The sequence below is a fragment of the Emydura macquarii genome, unplaced genomic scaffold (genome assembly GCF_026122565.2).
Source record: "Emydura macquarii macquarii isolate MOO-44397 ecotype Brisbane River unplaced genomic scaffold, CSIRO-AGI_Emac_v2 contig_1045, whole genome shotgun sequence".
NCBI lineage: Eukaryota > Metazoa > Chordata > Testudines > Chelidae > Emydura > Emydura macquarii.
The window spans coordinates 20,512,821-20,536,526 of NW_027131182.1; the positions used below are offsets into that span (position 1 = coordinate 20,512,821).

Here is a 23,706-nt window from a genome sequence, read left to right on the forward strand (position 1 = left end):
AGTAACTTTGTGTTCTCTGGTTTAGTACACTCCAGCCACAAGGAGAAAACAAGCCAGACCTCAAGGCTCCTTCAGCTGCATTCCTGTGCCTCATACTGTTATAACCCAGAGAAGGCATTGGAGCTACCAAGGAAGAAGTAGAGGTTCCAATACAGATGACCCACTGCCTCTGACAGATACAACACTTTTGATGTTTTGCTCTTGACAGCAGCTTTCACACCACAGTCAGAATCTTTGGAGATTTCTACCTTTCTCCTCCCCCACTTTGCCTCTTTTGATAACTGCCTTCCTTTTTTTCAGAAGCCTGGACTAGGATCATCATGGACCAGTGGGTCCATGAGATTGTTAGCAATGGATATTTGCATACAATTCCTGTCCCTTCCTATGCTCCACCCACTTTCCCTATCGCCTTGGGGAATCCCCCTCACAATATACTATTAAAGCAAAAGGTGGATTCTCCACTGCCTCCCAGAGCAACAAAAAAGGTACCTTTAGAGTTCAGGAGTAGGGGGGTTATGCTTACTATAGAACCATTCCAAAGAAGAAAAAAGGTTCAGTGTCAGTTCCAAGAGTGGAATCCATGTGAACAATCCTTTGAAGAAGAAAGAATGATTACTTCCCTTACAGAAACTGTGGCTCTATGAGATATGTTGTGTATATGGATTCCACAACTTGCCCTCCTTCCCTGTAGCTACAGAGACCTACTCCTCTGGCATTCTGTATTGACAAAAGGAACTGAGAGATGGGCCTGCTCTGTCCTTTATACCCTCAGGTAGGGGGCTTGAGGACATCTAGGACCCTGGCACACCCCCATGGAACCTGATGTCCAGAAGAATCCAATCATGTACACATGGTATGACTATTCCAGGGCTAGTAAATAACCCATGCTTACCAAGAGTGGAATTACAATGTTCAAGACTACTGCCATTTGTGATCCAGACTAAACCTTATCATATCTCCCTGGTTCAGGGAACTTCTGTTGGAAAGAATCCTTGCAGCATCTTAAAGAGTTAAGTGGTTTAGTTTAGTTAAAGTCACTATTATGATGCTGTGCCTTCCTAAAGCCCATTACTTCAGAAAACTGTCACAGACAAACACACTGCATGTCTCTCCTTTCCTGGTTAAAGTCAGCCTGGGACCCATAGTTTAGGAACCACAGCTTTTCAGATTACACAGAATAATATTTAACACCGCATGATTTCTATTAAGTGATTTAACTTTGTTTAAAGAATCTGTTTGTCTTAAGTGTGTGTGCTTTTAAAAGCCTGTTTTGCTGTAAAGTTGATGGCGGTCCCTAAACTTTACATTTATCTTTTTCACAGACAACATTTGAATATCAGATGAGCCTTGAACCTTTGAAGCAAACTTGCTGTTCATTGTTAAAGCACAGCTCCTGCAAAAATCAGAAGAATGAACCTTGTGGTGCTCGCTTTGGGACTGCAATTGCTCCAGTAAAAGACCTCAACCTTGATGGGTTTAATGATATTGTAATAGGAGCTCCGTTAGAGGATGATCATCGAGGAGCCGTGTACATATATCATGGCAATGACAGCAGTATAAGGAAAGAATATGCACAGGTAGGAGTCACACACACAGTTTAGCAGCAGTTAGAAGAACAGTGCATCTTAACAGACATATCCTTTGATTAGGGTGGAGTCATAACTCCTTTAGGGCTTGATCCAACTCCAGTTGAAACGAGTGGAAGTCTTTCCTTTCACTTTGTATTAGAGCCTTAGTTTCTTTGCTCAGTCCAACTGTAACTGAAGTCAGAAACAAGATTCCTATTGACTTCAGTCAGTTTGATAGGACCCACTGGAGTCAATGAGAGTCTTTCCACCAACTTCAGTAGGATCAAATTGTGACCTCAGCAACTTCAACAACTTTCCTTTGAGAATGCTAAGTGCCGTTAAACTCACTCTGATTTCACCCAATTTGACCATTATGGTCTATTTTTATAAAACACTTTCTTATATTGTGTTTTGTATTGTGTTTTCATTAGAAACCTTTCAAATATGCTCTGTATGGATAGATAAAGGAGACACTTAACAATTCCTAAAAAATCCAGTGGTGTAGCTGGGCATTTATATTGTGCTTATCACCATGGTAACTCTTTTAGACGATCTATAATGAAAATCCAATATGTTTAAGTACTAAAAAGCCTGTTCAGACCCAATTCATGCATCCTTAATTTTTGTATACATGAGTTGTTTTATATTATATAAAGCTATTGATACTTTTCCACAGCGTATTCCATCAGGTGGAGATGGGGAAAAAGTGAAATTTTTTGGTCAGTCTATACATGGAGAAATGGATTTAAATGGTGATGGTCTAACTGATGTCACTATTGGAGGCCTTGGTGGTGCTGCCCTCTTCTGGTATGTATATTAAAAGTATTTGTTTAAAGGAAAAAAGCCTAATCACCAATAGATGAATGGGTGTTCTTTGTTAGGAGATTAAAGTTTCTATGTTTTTTGTATTCCTTATTCCCTGTAATATTAATTTAGATATTAGATATTAATTTAGATGGAATAAAAGGGCCCAAATATTCATAGGCTTTAAAATGACTCAAAACTTTCCAACATTAAACAGTGTTAAACTAGGATCCAGGTTTGGAATACAGAGACTTCAGCATACTTAGTACATGCTGTGGCAAACAAACCATTGAACATCCTTGTAACCTTTTATTACAGGTACATAAAAATAAGGAAAAGCAGTTAAAGCATTTGAAATGTAGAATATTAAATAAGGTTTTCATTTTAACAACATTCTTTGTTCCATTTTTCTCTAGCTGGTGAGAGTCTTTAAAGGAACACCCCCCGCCACCCCATACACTCCCATCCCTCTCCACACCGTGTTTGACAGTGCTCTGATGGTAATAACTGTACTCTTTGGGAAGAGGCTGGAACTGAAGCTGTTGTAGTTGCTGTTTTTGTCAGTCCTGTCCCATTTCCTAGAAGACAAACAAGTTGGACACGCACACAAAAGGGGGATAGAAAAAAACAGCAAAGATAGAAAATGCAGCTTCTCTCACTTGCAGCCTCAATACTGGAGAAACACAAGCACAGCTCATGGTCTTTCCAAGACCCTGGCAAACTTGTACCAGCATTGGGCGGTGTAGGGCATTGCATTTATCTACCTCTTTCCGGTCACAGCTTATAGCAGTGTTGTAAAATATGTTGTCTTAGCCGACTAAGCCAGACTCTTGTTAGACACAAGTAAAAAAGGAGAGGGATAGGAAAAAGAAAAAATAAGGTTGGGAAGGAAAAGATACAGCTCCTGAAGCCAAAAAGTCTTACATTTGGGATTTATTCAAAGCTAGTGGAGGTGGTGATGTCATCTGGCTCCCTTTCTCAGAATTGGTTTAGTCAGGACATCTTTCAAGGTTAAGATGAAGAAGGTCTGGTGTCTCAAGAGAGACAGTAGGAGTAGCAGCCATGATGGTGAGGCTTACGCCTTTCCCTTGTTTCATTTTTCATTCAACAAGCCAGCCTTTCCTCACAAAGTCTCTTTTTGAGGACCGCAAAAGGGGAATGATGAGAAGACTAACTTGTCCTCTCGTTATTGTCCACCGATTAGGCCTAGTTTCCAACATACCAATTTTGGTTTACTGATTTTTGATTTCACACATTTCTTGTTTACAAGCATGATCTTCACACGGTCCTTGAGTTCTTTTTATCTGGACTAATGCATTTCTTCTGTCTCCTTTTTGCACCTTTTCCTATCAACATTTGTTATAAAGTTAAACTGTAGCATCTTATAAACTTCCACTTAATATTTGCATTTTACCTTACAATTAGGGTAAATTTGTAGGAACAATTATTACAACAGTATGTGCATTAAAATAATAATAGGTGCTTAACTTGTGCTAATTAATTAACATACACACACTCCAGACTGAAGGGTGGACTACTACAGGAAAATGATGCATCTCACTTGTTTTATCTCATATATTAGTATTTTCTCTGGATCTTAATATTTTAAATATCTCCCTGAGAGGAGGAATATTGAAAAAATGAAACTTGCTATATTGTAAAAGTAAACATAAAAATGATTTAAAAATATTAGCTAAACAAAAAAACTCTATTCTTTTATAGTATAGACAAAACAAAATTTACAATATTGCCACTGAATGGTTTAATTGTAATGGCAAAATGAAGCATATATTGCATCCAAAGTCAAATGAAGAAAGAACAATAAGCCCCTTGCTTCCTGTAATAGTAATTAAACATATAAAATCCTGTTTTAATTTAAATGAACATCTGGGACTAAATTCAGTATTGGTGATAAATTGTGATTACCATTATTGATTAGCTAAAATTGCATGCACAGCTAATCTGTTCTAAGCACATCCTATATTTTGTTTCCCCCATTTTTCTTCCCCTCTTGCAATCTACTTCATTGTCTCATCCAACTGTCTTATCTTTTAGGCCCCAGTATTGCAAAGCCAATGAAAACAAATCACAGTGGGTAAAGTTAGGCATGTATATAAGTCTTTGCAGAATCAGGGCCTTATCTTTTTGTATCTCTTGGGGCAGGAACTCAATATTAACAACCCCAAAAGTTCAAAAACCATGAGTCAGGCTCCCAAAATCATCAGATTTTATTAACAATCATGAGAAAATTTAAAAATAGTAAGTTTGGGGTCTTCTTGTTTAGATTCTGACTTTTAACCATTAAGATGCATTTTCAAGCTTTTCTTTGTGGCTATGAGGACTAGAAATTAACTTTCCTTTTTAAATGAAAGCTAAGATTCTTACCTAATCAGTGACATCCAGGAATGGCATCTTTAAGCAAAACACCAAATATCACAAGATTCATGGTAAAATCATAAGAGTTGCAGCATGGAGACTGTCATTTACTGTATGTGCCTGGTGCAGTGGAGGCCTGACCTGGTTGAGGCATCTAGATGCTACAACATTATATGTTAATGGTGAAAGCAGATACAGCTCCTGAAGCCAAGACATGTTGTGCCCGTTTATGTAGGCCTGGATTTAACTCTTGAAGTCAACGAAAGTTTTCATAGACAAGTCAGCATCTCCGTGCAAAAACAGAGAATAGAAATCATCATAATGAATAATCCTTCTCCCAAGACTTGGCCAACCAAAAAGTTGGACTTAGAACTACTTTTATTTTTTGCTGTCAATACATTTTATGTTGCCTCAGTGTGGTTTTAATTTGCTGGCTTAACATATTTTGCAAACATCAGAAAAATGAGAGTAACAAGCATTTTGGATAAAATTTTCAAATGCACCTAAGTAATTTAGCAGCCTAAGTCTCATTTTCAAAGGTGAATTAGGCACTTAGGAACCTAAATCCCTTTAACTTTCAATGCGACTTAGGCTGCTAAGTACCTAACAGTCTCTTTTGAAAATGGACTTAGGCTTCTACATCACTTAGCTGCTTTGGAAAATCTAATAATTTGTCTGTGCATTTCTGTGGAAGATTTTAAGAGTATTCCAGTAACTGCTCCCTTCCCAGTATACAGTATACCTTTATAGTATGTAGAGTGCATAAGTTTTTATCTGCCTATATCTCTATATGTATGTTAAGTAATGTACAGTATTATACAGTTTTACAAGTTTGTTTAAAGATTTACATGATTATTTTAAGGGTCTTCTCTCCTATTGGTGTTTTCTTAAGGTCTCGTGATGTGGCTGAAGTAAATGTTTCCATGAATTTCACACCCAACAAAATCAATATCCAAAAGAAAAATTGTAATATGGATAAAAAAGAAACAGTATGCATAAATGCCACAATTTGTTTTGAAGTCAGACTAAAGTCTAAGGAAGATACAATATACAAATCCAGTAAGTAGGTAGCACCAAGCCAACAAATCTTTGCATGCAAACCTTCTATGTTTGCATTTGGGTTTAATGGAGGGTTTTTTTGTTTGGGGTTTTTTGGAGGGGAGAAGAAATGTTGATTGATTGGTTGGTTTGGGGGTTTTTTCACCCCAGAACAACATGCAACTCTTAAATGATTATTTTTTAAGTTCAGTAATTAAAATTTATAAAAAATTAAATTTTAAAATTGTTAAAATTTATTACAGTTTATTTAAACAAAAACAGCAAAAATAAATTCGGAGGGAAAAAAAAAATACGGAGATGTCAATTTGTTTATAATCCTATCTAGATAGGTCTTATTATTTCCATTATCTTTGTAGGTATACAGTATTGGGCAACACTTGATTCACAAAGACAGATATCTCGAAGCTTGTTCATGAAAAGCCAAGAAAGGAAGATACAAAAAAATATCACTGTCAAAGGGTCAGAATGTATTAAACATAACTTCTATATGTTGGCAAGTAAATCATATAAAGTGGTTATATTTTCTCATTGTTACACTATAATTATATCTAAGTGCATTTTTAGTGCAGTAATGCTAAGATAGATAAAAAGGCTCCTTACATTCACAATCATTGTCAATAGCTGGTATACACATAATTAATCCAATTTCATAGTATTCATTTATTTTTACTATAAAGTAAATTCTCCTAGCTCAGCTTATTTTTATTTCTTTGCTAGTTGTCTATATTTAAAAGCAGAATAACACAATTGGGCTGAATTCGTTAGCCATTTAAAGAATGCTGGATGACTTAGATGTGGGTAAAAGAGTTAACTGGAAGATGTGAGATGAAAGTGTGATTTGCACATTGGTGCAGTTCTTTGCTAGTGTAACTCTAAATCTCCATAATTAGAGTTGGGACAGCGTGTGTGTGAGACAAGTGCTAGCGGAACCTCTTTACTATAGAAAAAGAAATGCAAAGGGTAACAGCAGTTAGCATGAAATGTCCATGATGATAATTGGTTTTGCAGAGTCATTAGGGATTTACACAATGAGGTACGTATTCTTAAAACATCCAAGGCTGAATGCTCAAAAGGATTTAGACATTGTGACAAAGAATGGCCCAAATGACTTTTTAATGGGGAGAAAGTGAGAGCATAAGCATAAGATTGATTCTATAGCCTGGTGCTTGGAGCACTCACCCAGTATGTGGGAGATGCAGGATCCGGTCCCTCTGCTCCAGTGATTCTTTCATTATTTATCCACAGTGCAAGAGAGACAGAGGGACTCCCTATAATCAAATATCCCATAGCCCAATGGTTAGAGCACTCACTTGAGAGGTGGCAGCTCCTCCTGCTCTCTCTGCCCCCGCAGCTGCCTTGCGTAAACTCACCTATGGGGGTTCAATCCGGTAGGGCAGCCTGTGATCACCCCCAGTAGATCCGGCGTCTTGGATGAGTTAGGGGGCCAGACACCTTTCTTCCCCTGGTTTGTGAAAGTCATCTGGATGCCCATAGAGAGGCAGCAGTGCACATGCTCAGAAACATAGGCGCTTAGCGAACTTTTACAGCAAAAACTCAGGTGGTGAATGAGTTTAGATGCCTACAATGTCATTGGGAGTTTTGTGCATCGCAGTGGTCCCAAAACCGACAGGGACTTAGGCACTAGTAACTCCAGAGTTGCTTGCTGAAAAAAATATCCTACTGGTATATGATGCATAACACATAGATTTGTTTGAACGTGCAATTTGTTTAAGAACAATGGTTGCAAATTCAACCCTGACATAGGATGGCACCACTCCATTCATTATTCCAGGGCTGCCTTTGGTCCATTGAGATGAATAAAAATAACTGTAAACATTGACACTTTGAAGATGATCTTTCATTGGCAGAGGGATGGACTAGATGATCTTTTGTGATCCTATGAGACATCAAAAGAAATTGGAATATGTATTTCAGACGTTTTGGTTGGAAACAAGCTGGTTTGTCATCATTAGCTAACTACACCAAGGTGTTCATATTTCAGATTTTTGTCCTACACTGTGGTTCTGGTTAAAATGTGACTGAAAAATATTGCACCTGGGGGCTCCATATTTATTCTCTTTTAGAGACTTCCATATCAAAGGTGATGTCACAGGAAAATTTCATAACAGTTTCATTTGTTTCATTTCTAGGACAAGCCTGATTTTCAGGACTCGGTAAAGGTTTTGTTGGAGTTTAATTTTTCTGACCCAGAAAATGGTCCTGTCCTCGATAGCAACCAGCCAAACTCAGTGTACGAATATGTAAGTCAGTAAGGTTTGTTGCTAATATCTGAAGTATTTAAAGTGAGATTCTCCCCTCTCCAGACAGCCCATGGCAAGGCCCAGAGTTGAATGGTTCAAGCTACAAATTGACTAGGGCTGGCCAGTGAGAGTGGAGGGGCCAGGCTGGGAGATGCACTTTCCCAGAAAACCTCCACTGTTGGGGACTTTGACTTCAGTGGGATTTGAATCAGGTTGTGAAGCTATGACTGAATTTTAAAGCTGACCTGCCCATACAGGGCACTGCAGGGAGAGGAGGCAGCTGTATCATCTAGTCTACAAGAGCAAGGAAATGTGAGTCAGGACTCATTGGTATTATTCACAATTTTGCCACTGACTCACTCTGTGATCTTGAATAAATCACTTAACCTTTCTGTTCATCCATTTTATAGGTATCGCTCTTCTGCATCCAATTATTTCACATGGGTAATGGGGTGGCTTCACTAATTAACACCAACAAAGGTCTCCATCACAGCCATACAAAAGGTGTTTTATAATGTAAAATAAGAGAATGGTTTGAAATGCTGATACTTAGATTTTGATTACACTTACAACAAAATGTGAATAAAACTATCAATATTATTGTTGCAGATTCCTTTCACAAAAGACTGTGGAACCAAAAATAAATGTATTACAGATCTGGTTCTGAATATAACAGCAAGCATAGCTGGAAACAGGTAACTACACTGAAACTTAATATAACTGTACATATCTGTATACACAAATATACTAATAAAATAGAGATCCTGTGCTCTGATATAATCCTGATGACCAGTGTTTTCTCAATCAAAGACAAAATAGTGTGACGATGGAAAAAGTGCCATTGCGTAATTGTTTTAACAGTTTGAGAAGTACAGAAAATTAACAAAATTATTTTATTTTATTTTACAGTTCCTCTCCATTCATCATAAAGTCAAGCAATGATAAGTTCAACGTGCTACTGTCTGTCAGGAATAAAAAGGACAGTGCCTATAATACCAGGGTCTTAGTACAGTATTCTCCGAATATTATTTTTGCTGGAATTGAGGTAGATTTTTCAATTTCTCACAGTTTATCTGGGTTGGTGGGGAGATTTAAGGGGGTTGCTGTATTAAACTGCTAAACCTAGGGACACCAACTTGAGAATTATCATGAGGCTAAAATTTCCTGGGCCAAGGCAAACCAAGCACCCTTTTGGTCTTTAAAAAAATAGGTGAGAACTGTACTGTTCAACTGAAGATGGTGTCAGAGTAGTAAAGATACACAGAGCCTGAACCTGCCTTCACTTACACCAGAGAGACGAGGTGGGTGAGATTATATCTTTTATTGGACCAACTTCTGTTGGTGGTAAGAACAAGCTTCTAAGCTTCACAGCGCTTCACAGCTCAGGTTCCTCAGCTTTAGTTTGGACACCCTGGTTACCTTCCCCAGACCTGAGGGAGAGCTCTGTGAAGCTCAGAAGCTCATTCCTTCCATCATCAGAAGTGGGCCCAATAAAAGATACTGCCTCATCCACCTTGTCTGATATCCTGGGACTGACAGGGCAGCAACAGCACTGCAAATTCACTTACATCAGGAAGACGGTATAACTTTTTTGACTTAAATAGACCATATTAATTGGTATAGGTGAGAGGAGGACTCAGTTCCATGAATGCAGCCTTGGAGGAGGCTCTGCATCATGTCATCAAGGTTTAAGGGCCAGAAAGAGTACCTATGGCAGCCACAGTTGGTATGAGGGGGAATATGAAATGCATGGGAAGGAGACAATAACAATATGTGCTTTGCTGACATTCTGATGCCAGGGGCATGGGGAGGCACCTTATCAATTAAAACAAATATTAATAATAAATAAGTGATGACATCAGGGCTGTAGAAAGTTAATAATAAACAATTCTGAGGTTACCAAGATGATCTGTTTGATTAGATGTCAAGGATTTAAAATGTTGTTGATCTATTTATCATGAGCCTGCTTTTTAAAAAATATGCATGTAATTATGTGCCTAAGTTGTGTATACAGTTTCCACAATTACTTGTTCAAATCAAGTATTTGTGCATACAAGTGGCCAGTTAGACCCAATGCTTGATTACACGATTCCTGGTTTGTATGAAGTAAATGCTAGATTTATTTGTAATCATGGTAATTATGCCTGCAAGTAGGTGTCATTGTGCATGCATTTTTGTGCACTCTGAGTATGAAATAAGAACATTACAGGAAAAGTGCAAACAAGAAAAGACTGCTGGGAAAGCAGAAATAAAAGCATTGCAGAAATCTTAAAGATTGGACAAAGAAAGTTCTAGAACAAAGAGGCTCAACAACTGGCAGAAGCAGCAAGAAAACAAGATATGAAAACTATATACAAAAAGTTTGTTATATAGAAACACAATTAGGCCAACAATGCAAGTCAAAAGAAAGGCTACCAGTGAACTGGCAACAAATGTCAAAGAAGTGATGAAAGTATGGAAGGAGCATTTTGATAAAATGCTAAACCCTGTAGTAAATCCAGATACAAGTTTTCTAGACATGCTAGATGAACAGGGCAGCTTGCAAGGCAGAATGAATACCAACTCTGAACCACCAGCAAAATAAAAAATAAAGAAAAGCATTGAAGCAGTTTAAAAATGGAGAAAAAAATACAGAAATAGACAGCATAACAGTTGAACTGGTAAAAGCTGGTGGGACAAGTGCTATCAGAGCATCAGGAAAAATGCTAACACAGTATAGGAGCAAGAGGATGTATCAGGTGAGTAATTAAATGCAATAGTTGTGCCAATCCTGAAGAAAAGAAACCTTTCCAGTCTAAATAATTATAAGGGGTGTAAGAGACAAATGGGCATAGAATCACCATGGCTTTTCATCATGTTCCTAAATTGGATAGTAAAATAATAGATGAGTTGGAGGGTGTGACATTGTGTCATCTAGAATTAAACTCTTTAGTTTATGCAGATGACATTGTAAACTGCCAGACACCTTCGAATTTATTACAATGCTCCTTGCTATCCTGGAAAATTGGTGCAGTCAACTTGGACTTATAATAAATGCCAAGAAGCCAAAGTGGTTGTGTCTTGGGAAATGGACAATAGATGAAGTGTTGAAATGCAGCAATGGTGAAGCCATAGAACAAGTGAAACCTTATGTGTACCTAGGAAGCTTGATCAGTGCAGATGATTCCATCAAGGATGAGATTAAAAGAAGATGTACTTTAGCTACCAAAGTGAAAATTTATCAAACCAGTTTACTAATAGTAGTATTTTGTGATCTGGAAGCAGCTGCATTAAATGAATCAGACATCAGAAGACAGGATGAGAGTTCTTTGGAAGATGGCAGATATAACAAGGGATGATTTTAAGACAAATAAAGTTAGAAGGAGAATAGAATGTGAAATCAGAGATTGCTACAGGATTGGCTGCAATCAAAAATATCATGATGCTGGGGACATTAGACACAATAAACAGTAGATAGGAAGCCAAAGAAAATAATGTAAACACAACCAAGATCAGTCAGACCTAGAGGCACACAGACAAGATGACAGGACATCGTATGCAAGGACATGACCAAACTGGACTTAGTGGAGGTACAAGCCATGGTCAGGAATGAATGGTGACACTGTATTGCTCCCCATATTTGTGAAAATGCTTTGGGATAAGAGGAGAATTCTTTTGCATGTAGGCATATTTTAAACTCAAGTCCTCTGCATTTTGTAAAGTTCTCTATACATTTTCACTGATAATAATAGTAACACTGATGTAACTTTATATAACAATATGATGATAAAAATGTTTTACATATGCTATGGCTTTCTATCATTTTGTTTCATATCAATGAACAATTTGAGTTTTAAATGATGATGAGTGATGATGATGATGATGATGGAAAGAATATGTTTGATACACTTCTAGGCTGTTTGATTTTTAATTAAAACTTTTTAATATGTTGCACATAAAAGTGAAATCACTCTTGTAATGATGTGACTCTTCCTGTCTAGGGCATACAGAAAGACAGTTGTGAATCCAATCACAATATTACCTGTAAAGTGGGATACCCTTTCCTAAAGTCTGGAGAAGAGGTAGGAAACTGCTACTGGAATATTTTTGGAGAGGGCAGTAGTCCCTGTCTGATAGGTGTCCATCCTGAGCCTTCATACATGATCAGTTATGTATTTAGGCTTCTAGATGTATATACAAATAATCTCAGACATCCATATATCCTTTAAAAGAACACATGTCAATTAAAAAATAACTCCTCCCCACCCCAATCATGGTTGCCTAAAATAATACTCAAAAGATCCCCTTTTGAATATAGGGCTAGATTTTGTCTCTCTGTGGAAATAGCCCTGTAGGAGCCAGGAAATGCCATGATGTTCCCCTGCCTCAGTTCTTCAGGAAATAAACCTAGGATCCAGCCTTCCAAACTCTGTGGATCTTCTTAGACCTGCCAGTGGCATGGGCTTTCTTCATGGAAGTCTTGGCCTGGATCCACAAAGGGATTCCACATCACAACGCCTAACTTTCAATTGCATAGAAAATCACAAGAACAGCACTGCGATCCACAAAGCCTTAGTAGACCCCTAGGCTCCTATACAATGAATGGGGATTAATAGGCACCGTAGAATATGATTCACAAAAGCTGGGGGAGCTGCCTAAGCCAGCAATGAGAGATACTGAGGAGAGGGGTGTGTCCTAAATCCTGCCCCTCTCACAGAGAGAGTTGCCTCAGTCCGGGCTACAGGGAAGCATCTGTCGCTGCTCGTCATTCACAGACAGGATGCCTCACTCCACACAGAACAGGAGGTTGAGGGGCCACCCTCCTTATAACTTTTAGCTCAGCGATTATGGCACTCAATAAAGAACAGGGAGACTGGATTGGGGGTATTCCACCTTCCAGGTGGATGCCCTTACTATCAGGCTACAGAGTCATTCTCTCTCTCTTTGTCTATGGTTCTCCCTATGGCTCTTTAAGAATGTATACACAATGAAACAACTTCAACAGCAGAGGCTGAAGGAGCCCCACCATGAAATATCCCCATCAGGCAGAAGGGGGAGTCCCCCACATCCCACTCACTGAGCTAAAAGTTATAACAGTGTCACCACCATCACCACCACCACTGCCATTCTGCATGGGACCCAATTTGGTAATCGGCCTCTGAACATGGCTACTGAATTGGGCCCCACATGAGACATAGGCAGGCAAACACCAATCTTTCCCCATTTGTGGATCGCTCTGGAGCTTACGCAGGTGATAGGTTTCTGATGCCTGGAATGAGGCAGCAGTGCACATGCCCAGAGGCAGAAACACAGGAGCCTAGGGAGCTTTTACCCTGGAAAGGTAGGTGCTGATTTTACACGCCTACAGAATTCAGCAGGAGTTTTGTGGATCACAGTGGATCTTGAACCACAGATGTAGGTACCTAAATCGGGGATTTAATTCCTTAGTGCTTTTTGAATCCCACCCCTTGTGCCCCACATTGGCTCTGGGCCCCTATTAATTCTGTCCTGGCTCCTTGGCAGTGATGGTGTTCAAAGGGGTTCTCCAGCACAGTGGTTTATAGCCTCTACATTAATGATGTAGCCCATTGCTCTGTTGTGGTGTAGAAAAGTATATTCATATGGAATCTCAACTTCTTTTAGACATTTCATGGGTGACCTGGCTGAGTTTATAAAAAAAATAAATTGGCTAGATGAAAGAAATTTTCCCATAACCTTGACATTTTGCATGCAAAATATGCTCAGGGACTTGGACGTAAAATGTTATACAATTGTAACCTATTTCTTTACATTTTTGGAATTAAGTTCTGGTAGCCACGTGTATCTTTTGGTAATTAAAAGCAAATGTCCAAAATACAGCACTTTAAATTTGGACTTCTATGTTTGTAAAATAGCTTAAAATAAGGACAATAAGTTGCATTTAAATTGCTCCAGGAAAAATATCTTAATCCATTTGTTTTGGGGTACACCAAATCTTGTGCAGATATAACTAAATACCTTAGATTCTCTCACACTCACCCACATACACACTTTTCCAATTTCAGTCTCTGACCTATAGCAACTAGATCAGCTGCTCTTTCCATGTAGCCAAATCAAAACACAACCCACGATTGTTGTTCTCATTCCCAGCTTCTTGAGAGTTTTCTCATTTTACTTCCCAACTCTAATTCTCAGTTTGTCTGTGGTTAGAGTCCTTCGATTCCCACTCAAAATGAAAACCTAGATGTTTCATACCTCATTTGCATTCAGATATTATTGCATCTGACTGGCTGATAAACAGTCTCATTAAATTCCTGTCTAGGCCTCTTCCTGACTTTTTTTGTATGCTCAAATAGCCCAGACAATGCTCTTGGGGTCACTTATACTAAAGTTCTACACACATTTAAACCAATGGAGAAATAAAGAGCTTGAACTCAAACTCCTTTAGATTAACAAACTGTAAAATTGTTATATCACATAAAAATTATGTGTGTTACCAAATACTACATTTTCATTAAACCAAGCAAAAATGCTATGGTGTAATCTATCTAGTAATGCTGAGAGATGCATGTTTGGAACACAGCTTCCAAAGCCTTCACAGTGACCATGTTATGCTATGTTGGCCTTAATTATAGTCATCAGTAAATTGTTGTAAAATCCAGGATTATTTATTTGTTTAGATTTATTCAATATATTTTAAAAAGCCTATTCAGTTTTCTAGGCACCTTTGCTATGTATTAAAAATGCAATCACATTAATATAAACAAATGCAAACCCAGCAGCCTCTTCTAAATGAGGAAGGGAAACAGCCCATGCCAGCTAAAACCACCAGAGCTTTGGATACATATACTTCCCCAAAGGCCTGATCATTGTTGTAGCAGACTCTCAGGATCAACAGATGTGGAATTCTTAAATCAAGGAAATTAAATTTACAAATTAGAATTTAATGATGTAATTTTATTTTTAATGCAATTTTTTACACACATTATATACTGAATTTTGTTCTAGGTTACCAGTTTTGAAAAATTGGCCCTGCAGTATAATAACCTGATGGATATTGGATTTCATTTTCATTTTGGGCAAAATCCTGAAGTCCTACTCATTCAAATAGATGGACTAAAAACTGAGCATGGACCCCAAGGTTTTTGCCCTTAGGAATTTAGCCAGTTTTCATCAGAGTAAATTTTAATGTTTATCTGAGTATTTTTTTCTTTTCCCTACTATCTATTTAAATATGTGTTTTCTCCCCCAGATTTCTTTCAGAATAGTATTCCAGTTCAATGCTTCTTATTTCCTGGAGAATGCTACTGTTCAGGTGTATGTAACAAGGTTAGTTACCAAAATTATTGCTTTTATATCTCAAACTTTCTTTTTAGTCACTGTATAGCTTTGCACTCCGGTACTACTTACTAAGAGAGAGACGACTTTTTTTTGGTTCAATAGTGAAAAATTGAATGTCTAGAACAGCCAACTTTAGAGATGTACAGAACTACTGTTTGGTTTAAGGATATCAAATGAGGTGGATTAAATAAATGGACATTCAGTGGCCTCTATAAGAGTCACAAGTGAATCAGATTTACTAGTCTCAACCACAGAAGACATCTGTTTTGATTACAAAATTACCACACATTGTAACACAATTTGCAATCTCTGCCAAGGAGAGAGGCCTGGGCCTCTAATAGCAATGGTGTTGTAGCCGGTCAAGATTGAGGTGCCTTGACACAGCTGCATGGGTAAATTGCCTGCCTGTAATATATGCTGTCCCAGGAAATTACAGGGATTGTGTGATAGAGATGGCCCCTACTTGATATAATATAGCTATTTTCAATCTACAACGGGTTGTACTCTCAGTTCTACAAGGATGTAATTTTAACTTTGTCCTAATGCAGTATGTATCTTTTGGTTACTGGAAAGAGCCATTTCAAATTATTTTTAAAAGACCATAATAAACTTGAAGTGAGGTTTTTTATACCCACAGCTGCAGGTATTGCAATCTATCTCTCCAACAGCTATATCTACTGTGTACTGATGAATATCATAATCTGATCTGAGTGGTGTGTCGTGTGTTCTAGTGACAGTGAAGAACCGCCTGAGACCCTGACTGACAATGGAGGAGACATTATAATTCCACTAAAATATGAAATGGGATTAATATTTTTAAGGTATTAAGCTTTCTCTGTCCTTAATTTTCTAGTATGGGATACAGCAGACATGTAAAGAGAATATTGTGTGGCTCTTCTCTTACATTGCGCTTGGTATTGTACACAAAAGACAAACACTGGTCTCATGAATAAGAAGCAAAGAGTTTATTGAAAAGAGCAATTGTGTGACATAATGGACCAGTCACTGTCCCTAGCATACTGCAGCCATTTTTATTTATTTACATGTGATTTATAGAATGACTGGTGCAGTAGCAGCCTTTCTTGACTTTCATACTTTGTTCTGTTCATTCAGAGGTGGGTCAGGTGCATTAGAAAGCACAGTTTTCCTCTCCCAGTGAAAACCAGCGGCTTGTATTGGCCCTCTATTGTATTTCATTTTTAAAGTTTCTTAAATTAGCCTTAATTTCCAAATTCTCAAAAGCCTTTTATCAGTTCACATGTACATTTTTTAATTCAAGGGTTCTGCCATAGTAAGGATATATTCTTTGTTCTCAGAAACAGTTGAAATTCAATTGAATTCCATCCTGAGAAATAAATATACACGGTATGCCTATATATTGATATGGGATGTGTTGGGTGTATATTTGTGTGTGTAAATAATTAGGCTAAATTCGTTCCAACTAGGATTTTCAAAACATCCTAAGGCAGTTAAGTGCTTTACTCCCATTGAGAATCAATGGAAGTTGGGTGCCTAACTCCCATTTGTGCTTCTGAAAATTTCCCCCTCTTTGTATTACTTCATTGACTTAAATCATCCCTAATAAATTGATGTCAAATCTAGCCTTGAATATAAATCCTACCCATATGGAATAGAGCTAAATTTGGCCCACCTGTTTTTATCCTCCTTACTCTTTTCTGTTTGTTTACTAGGATTCTGACCATTTCACATAGTAGTAGGGTTGGAGTGAAGTCTCCAGGGTCAGAGTTGAGTCAGGGATGTAGAGTCAGGCCTTGAATCCATCATTGTTTTATGAATGATTTGTTCTGATACAGCTTTAACCAAACAAGGGATTTATAATATAAAAACATTTTGAAGAGCACTTCTTAGAAAACCGATGACTTGAGCATTAATGGAAATAGCAATACACCTACTGTAATAAAACTAGCCCAGGAAGATTAACAAAGTAATGAAAAGCTCTCTGACTGTTAGAGTGCATGATGGTTAAGTTTTATTATTTTTTTTAATCCACAGTATTTTGAAAGATCCAAAAGAATCCCATATTATAATTGCAGCAAATGATACAGTTCCTGCTATTATTAATACAACAGAGAACATTGGGGATGAAGTTAACATAAACTATAAGGTAAAAAACAGGAGTTATAACTGCATTGTAAAGGGACAAGTTCTATGTTTTTTAACTAGGTTGAATAGATTAATGTCCTTTGATAACCTATTACCTAAGTATCATATATGTAACATGTTAAACCTTCTACAGAGGCATTTTGCTTTTTGCTTTCAAATATTATATATCAGAAATATTCACATGTGATCTGTGGGCCACAGAGCCATTCCAGATAGTCTGTAGAGTTCTCCTTTCACAATGGGAAAGCATGTGCCATTGAAACTAGAGGCTGCCTTTAATTCATTACAGTTTGTACCTATTGTTGAGAATTGATATTTCCAGAAACCAGCCAGCTTTGAAGAAAGGAAGTACCATGCTCAAATGATTTTGCATTCCTAATCAAAGGAAGATGGCAAAGTAGAATAGTTTGGGCTGAAAAAGACATTTAGTGGGTCATAAATCCCTCACATTGTAGCAGGACTGATTTTATTTATCCTTAAAACATTAATGTTTCCCAGTTTTAAATCTAGTATTGAATAATAGACCTATCCATATGAAATAAACCAAAAGTCTGAATCAGCAACTTTCTAACTAAAAGAGATGGGCCTTGGGAAAGGTCTAACTCTTTCAGTACAATAGTTTCAAAGGTGGAATTGTTACCCCGTTGTTATATTATATTCCACATATGTCATTGCCACCCACCCATACTTTTTAAACAGTAAAATTTAGATACAATAATCTCTAATCTTTGTTTTAATGTTTAAATTAAGAGATTATTTATAAATGGGATTAATTAATTTCTAAAACCTACTTGACTGACTGAATGAAGGCAGGAGCTATGGGGCTGCAGAGTGCATAGTTAGGGATCTGATAGCTAGTAGCTTGGGACCCTGCTTGTAAGTGATATTTCCCCTCCCTATCCCTTTCCACAGAGTGCCAATTCAGAAAGAGCAGAAACCTATGGCTGTGTGTGCGTGCGTGTGTGTGTGCGCACGTGTGCATGTCTGTGTGTGTGTGAAGCCCCTGTGATCTCAGAAACAACAAAGTAAGACAGTCGAGGTAGGGAAGGAGTGCAGCTGCAAGAAGGCTGCTGATTTAGAGCTGAACTAAGAGCCTTTGGGGAAGAACCTTCCTTTGAGATGGCCAATACTGCTGCTAGGGTGACCATATGAAAAGTGTGAAAAATCGGACAAAAGGTGGGTGGATATCAGGTGCCTATATAAGACAAAGGCCCGAATATTGGGACTGTTTCTATAAAATCAGGACATCTGGTCACCCTAACTGCTGCTGGAAGTAATTTCCTTTTCTCAACAATGGCTCCTCTGCTGCTCCCCAAATTAGAGCATTGTTTTGGACTTGAACACAGAGCTCAAAATAGGAAGAAAAACCCCTAGGAACTCATGTCATACAAGTCCCAAATGGAAAGCAGATGAGCTCTACAAGACAGTGTCAAGAAACGTAGACCATGTCAAAATAGAACTTTGGACTGGATCCTTTCTTTCTCTTGCTTTCTTTTTGCATCCTCGTGTTTAGTGATCAAATACAGTAAACTGGCAAACAATTGATACATATCTGCTGCTGGAATAAAACTGACAGAGCTCATATCATGCTCCCTTTCACCATTGACTGACCACATAGTTCTGAAGGGGAAATAAAAACCCACAGTCTAACACCAGTGAAATTGAGATTAACTAGAAAAATAGGAAATACGGTGTTGTTCTTGTTTCTTATAGATTGAAAAAGGTGAACACTTTCCAGTTCCGCAACTTACTCTGCAGATTTCATTCCCCAACTTGACTTCATACAAAAACCCCATTCTCTACCTAACTGGATTATCGTCTTCAGATGTAAGTTATGACTATAAACACAAATGTGCCTTTATTTTATTTTAAATTAGAAATGTGGCTTTTCCCATTTTTTTCTTTGTTTGCTGTACGAAACTGAAAGACTCAATTTTATTACATACGTGCTTAAATTGAGCTGTGATTACAATCTAAATGATAATCTGGACATGGAATAAGATGTAAAGCTTCATGAAGAATATATAGAAATGTAGACATCCATGAAATAATGCCTGCCTAGCTTTATTTAAAGGTGTTTGAACAATATGTTGAAGATATCAAGATTTAATTTCATTTATTGACAAGAGCGTGACTCAGCAGTTAGGGCACTGAAAGACTCCAGCAGCATGGTGCTTTTCACTGAAGCATGGAGCTATATGTCCACTACTTACCACCATCAGAAGTGTGCTGAAATTACCTCCTAAAAGACTGTATTATATTTGTAATGAGAGGTAACAAAAATAATATGCTTCAATAGGTATGTCACCATCAATTCGTTCTTCTACAGTCTGGTTATTAATAAATGTATAGAGATGGCTATACCATAAAATGATTTTGTCATTACAGTTGCTAAATTTTAGGAATACTGGCCTATTTCCAAAGCTTTTTATATGATTATTATTATTTTGGACCTTCAGGCAGTAAGGGAGATGTTGGTATATTTTTTTTAACAGAATGCAACCTGCCAAACCAGTCACCTTATAGATCCATTCAAGATCAACTCTGGGACACCATTTGTGGTGTCAAAAATCAAAGAACCCACAAAAGATACAATTATGGTAAGCCTGTCTAAAATGTGTAGATTCATTACAATATTCACCTGGAATGTTTTGAGTTGAATATTTCTAAAATAAATACTGTTAAGACGTTTCTCCAGATAATTTTGTTTTGTATATCTTAACAGCTTAAAATGTTATCTTTAAATGTAACATGCTATATTTTTTATTAGCTATTGCTGCAAAAACTGCACATGAAGCTGAACTACACATTCTTAGGGCAAGATCTTCAGTTGGTGTAAATCAGTGCTCCATTGACTGGAGTGGAATTATGCCTATTTACATCAGTGTAAATCCTCCACCCCCATCTTTCTAGTCTACTGAATGAAATATTAAGTAATATTTTAAAGTCTGAATCTCCATTTCCTGGGAACTTGTTTTGTCATTTCCAACTATGCAAAGTAGACACAAAATGCTGCCATTCTGATCTCTTACATTTGCCAGGCAATCTGCCCAGATGTAAATAGCCATGCAAGATTGAAAGTTATTAGGCCCTCAAATTTAAGATTGGTGCACATTTCTGCATAGATCAGTCTACCAAAAATTGTGAATTCAAGTCCATTTATTTATTTCTGTGTAATGTTTTTGTCTAGATAAGATCCAGTAATTCATATTCTTTTATTGCTAATATCACATCACATACAACTAAACTATATATCAAATTGAAATTACTAATCACTAGTCTAGTCATAGGATGTTTTATTCCAGAGAGTCATATTAAAATATTTGATTATTAATTTCTGTCCATAAACATTTAAACAGGACTGTGATTCATACAACTGTGCATCTATTAATTGCACTCTGGCCCCATCTGATATAACTCAAGTGAATATTTCATTAAGATTATGGAAACCTACCTTTATAAAAGTAAGTAAGTCTTCTCCACATTCAGTATAATTATAGGTTTGAAACAATATTAAGCCAAATGTAATGCTAGGGCAGTGTATATGTATGTGTAATGTATGTGTGTATATTCTTTTAATCCTCAATCTTGAAATTGTTCCCTTATTATTTTATGAATTCCCTTGAAATTGACCTACATATATTCTGTTACCGAGCAGAACATTCAGAATTAAAAATGCATTTTCACCAGAGCTGAATAGAAGAGAACTATTACCTACTTGTGATGTGATGCCTCTGTGTACATGGCGCAAAATAAGATTCAGATTTTACCTATTATTTCACATTGCAAACTCATATTTCAGCAATTCTGTTTTCCCTTTAAATATATAAGCTTTGACTTATTTTTTGGAGATGTATTAGGCTCCAGTCTTGCGAACATTTATATATGTGCTTAACTTGATGCTCATTAGTTATACCTACATGCTTAAGGTACACATGTGTGCAATTTTTGCAGGATCAGGGCCTTAAATATGTCCAGTCTTAATTTTATATTTTCTAATTATTTCCCATAATTTGAACTGTACTTGGAGCTTAATCCTGCTAGATAATGAGGGTGCCTGGCATCTTGTAGGATGAGACAATAGGTTCATGTGCATTAGTTCTGTCTTCACTGTTATTTGAAACTTTTCACAATTCTGCATCATGTTCAGAATTAATGTGCTGTTTATCCACTAGTCTAGGTTCATTAATACAATTATTCAGTAAGATTTGACCTAACAATCTCAGTAGTCTCCCACTATGCCTCTCCTTTGACATTTTCTGTTCATCAATCCATTTTGTTCTCCTCCCACCCACAAACTGAATCTAGTTCTGTGCTGTGATTCATTCCTGGAATTTCAGTCTTTAAAATATTTAACATAAACAGTGGAGTCTGTTTTCTTCCAGGCAAGTATTCACAGTTTAAGTCTCATTATAAGAGCATTACTTCAGAGTGGAAACTCATCACTGATTTTGAGAAGAGACAATCAAAAACGAGAGGTATGTGCAAACCTAGTCTCTGACACCAATTGTAGGATTTACCCTGTTAATGATGTGCTCTATATGTTACCTGCTGCAATGAATCACACTTCTCTTATCTATTCAGAGTAAAAAAAAAATGCCAGAACTAGCTTAAAATAATATTGAATGATAGAAAAAACATGCTATTTATCAATTTACATATGAAGTGGAAAATTACTCACCTAATATATATCTAATCATTGCAGTAAATTAGCACTTTCCCTACCCATATGGATATGAGACACACTTAAAATGAATCTTTTAAAAACATTAATAATTTAAAAAGCAGCTGTCCTAGGTAATCTTGAAAAACAAACATCCTTTAGAAACAATTCTGTGTATATGCAATATTTTCCTCTAATTCTGTTTCCTCCTCTTCATTACCAAAGGCATTTATATGAAAATACAATTTTATTTCTTAAAGCTTACATCTACCTTGACACTGTAATCCTCATTTGCAATAGCTCTTAGGCCTGAGCAATTCCTAGTACAGTACATTGAAGTTTATTTCATTGCCTGTGAATGGGAGCTCGTATAATCATCTCAGTTATCCTATTTTTTAAAATTTGTAACTTTATTATTTTAACTCTTTAAAACATCTCCGAATCCATTGTATAAAACTATACAAAATAAATATATTGTATTGTGTTCTATGGTCATTTCTGGTTTATGTAATATTGTATTAGATTACTACACTGATAACCCTGTGCAAATAATCTTACTGTATGTTACTGTGCAGTGCCTCAAGAATTTCTGAAAGAGTGACCTTCAAAATGAATTATTTCTGGTACAGATTACTTTAGGAAATACAAACTGGTTATATGGCTGTGTTGAACCATGAGCTTTTTACTTCATTTTTACTGCATACATTCCTTTTTAAAACACGCTTTAAAATGTAATCCATAAACTAAAATATGGTTTGGTTTGAGGATAAACTGAGCTACCTCTGCAGTGTGATTTGAATCAGAAATTCCTTGTTTTAATTATAAGTCATTGAAATTAAATGTTTAGTTTACTGATTTTAAGGGCTTGCTATACAAGAAAGTTTCACTGTTTTAACATAAATTAGTGTTTTTTAAACCAACTTGAGTTAAAATGGTGAAAGCACCTGTGTGGACACACTTATTTCAGTTCAGCTTAAACCAAGTACTAATAAAACTGAAAACCCAAAATAAGTCTGGTTTAAAATTAAGATTGTCCACAAAGTCTTTTATATTGATTTAACTAAAGCCAGTTAAGCCAGTGCAACTTTTTCATGAAGCTAAACCCCTAACATACTCCTCTAGATCATGGAGAATGTACTGTAGATTCTCCATAGTGTGCAATCTTTCTACGTGCATTTTCAGTACTCATGCATGAACACATATCTCTTTTATGAGAGCTTAACACAAACTTAAATAAGCATATTTAAATAAGGGACAAGCTTTAAAGCTTCACAGAGCTCTTCCTCGAGTCTGGGGAAAGAAACAGAAGTGTCTGAGCTAAATACAAAGTGGGACAGATTATTAAGCATAAGAGATTCACATACGCTGTAGGAGACCACTTAAAATGAAGTGGTTAATTAAGAGTTAGCAAGCAGTAGGGTGTAATCAAAATTGTTGTAATGGACCATAAAACCAGTGTCTCTAAGCCTATGTGTTTTACTGTCCAACAGAGTTATGAATTTAAGTTCCCAGGCTCATTTTTTGATGGTGTTGTGCAGGTTTCCTTTGAGGA

At 36.9% G+C, this 23,706-nt stretch overlaps 1 protein-coding gene across 1 annotated transcript in view; it reads left to right on the forward strand.

Moving 5' to 3' along the window:
• Positions 1–23,706, forward strand: part of ITGA1 (integrin subunit alpha 1) — a 58,277-nt gene that overhangs the window by 29,807 nt on the left and 4,764 nt on the right. The window contains exons 14-28 of the mRNA XM_067545356.1: positions 1,323–1,577; positions 2,245–2,375; positions 5,641–5,807; positions 6,164–6,300; positions 7,958–8,068; positions 8,678–8,763; positions 8,978–9,113; positions 12,049–12,129; positions 15,279–15,355; positions 16,099–16,188; positions 17,381–17,492; positions 19,205–19,318; positions 19,987–20,091; positions 20,851–20,955; positions 21,877–21,969. Coding sequence (XP_067401457.1) covers positions 1,323–1,577; positions 2,245–2,375; positions 5,641–5,807; positions 6,164–6,300; positions 7,958–8,068; positions 8,678–8,763; positions 8,978–9,113; positions 12,049–12,129; positions 15,279–15,355; positions 16,099–16,188; positions 17,381–17,492; positions 19,205–19,318; positions 19,987–20,091; positions 20,851–20,955; positions 21,877–21,969 — 1,800 coding nt within the window. The remainder of the gene's footprint in view (positions 1–1,322; positions 1,578–2,244; positions 2,376–5,640; positions 5,808–6,163; positions 6,301–7,957; positions 8,069–8,677; positions 8,764–8,977; positions 9,114–12,048; positions 12,130–15,278; positions 15,356–16,098; positions 16,189–17,380; positions 17,493–19,204; positions 19,319–19,986; positions 20,092–20,850; positions 20,956–21,876; positions 21,970–23,706) is intronic.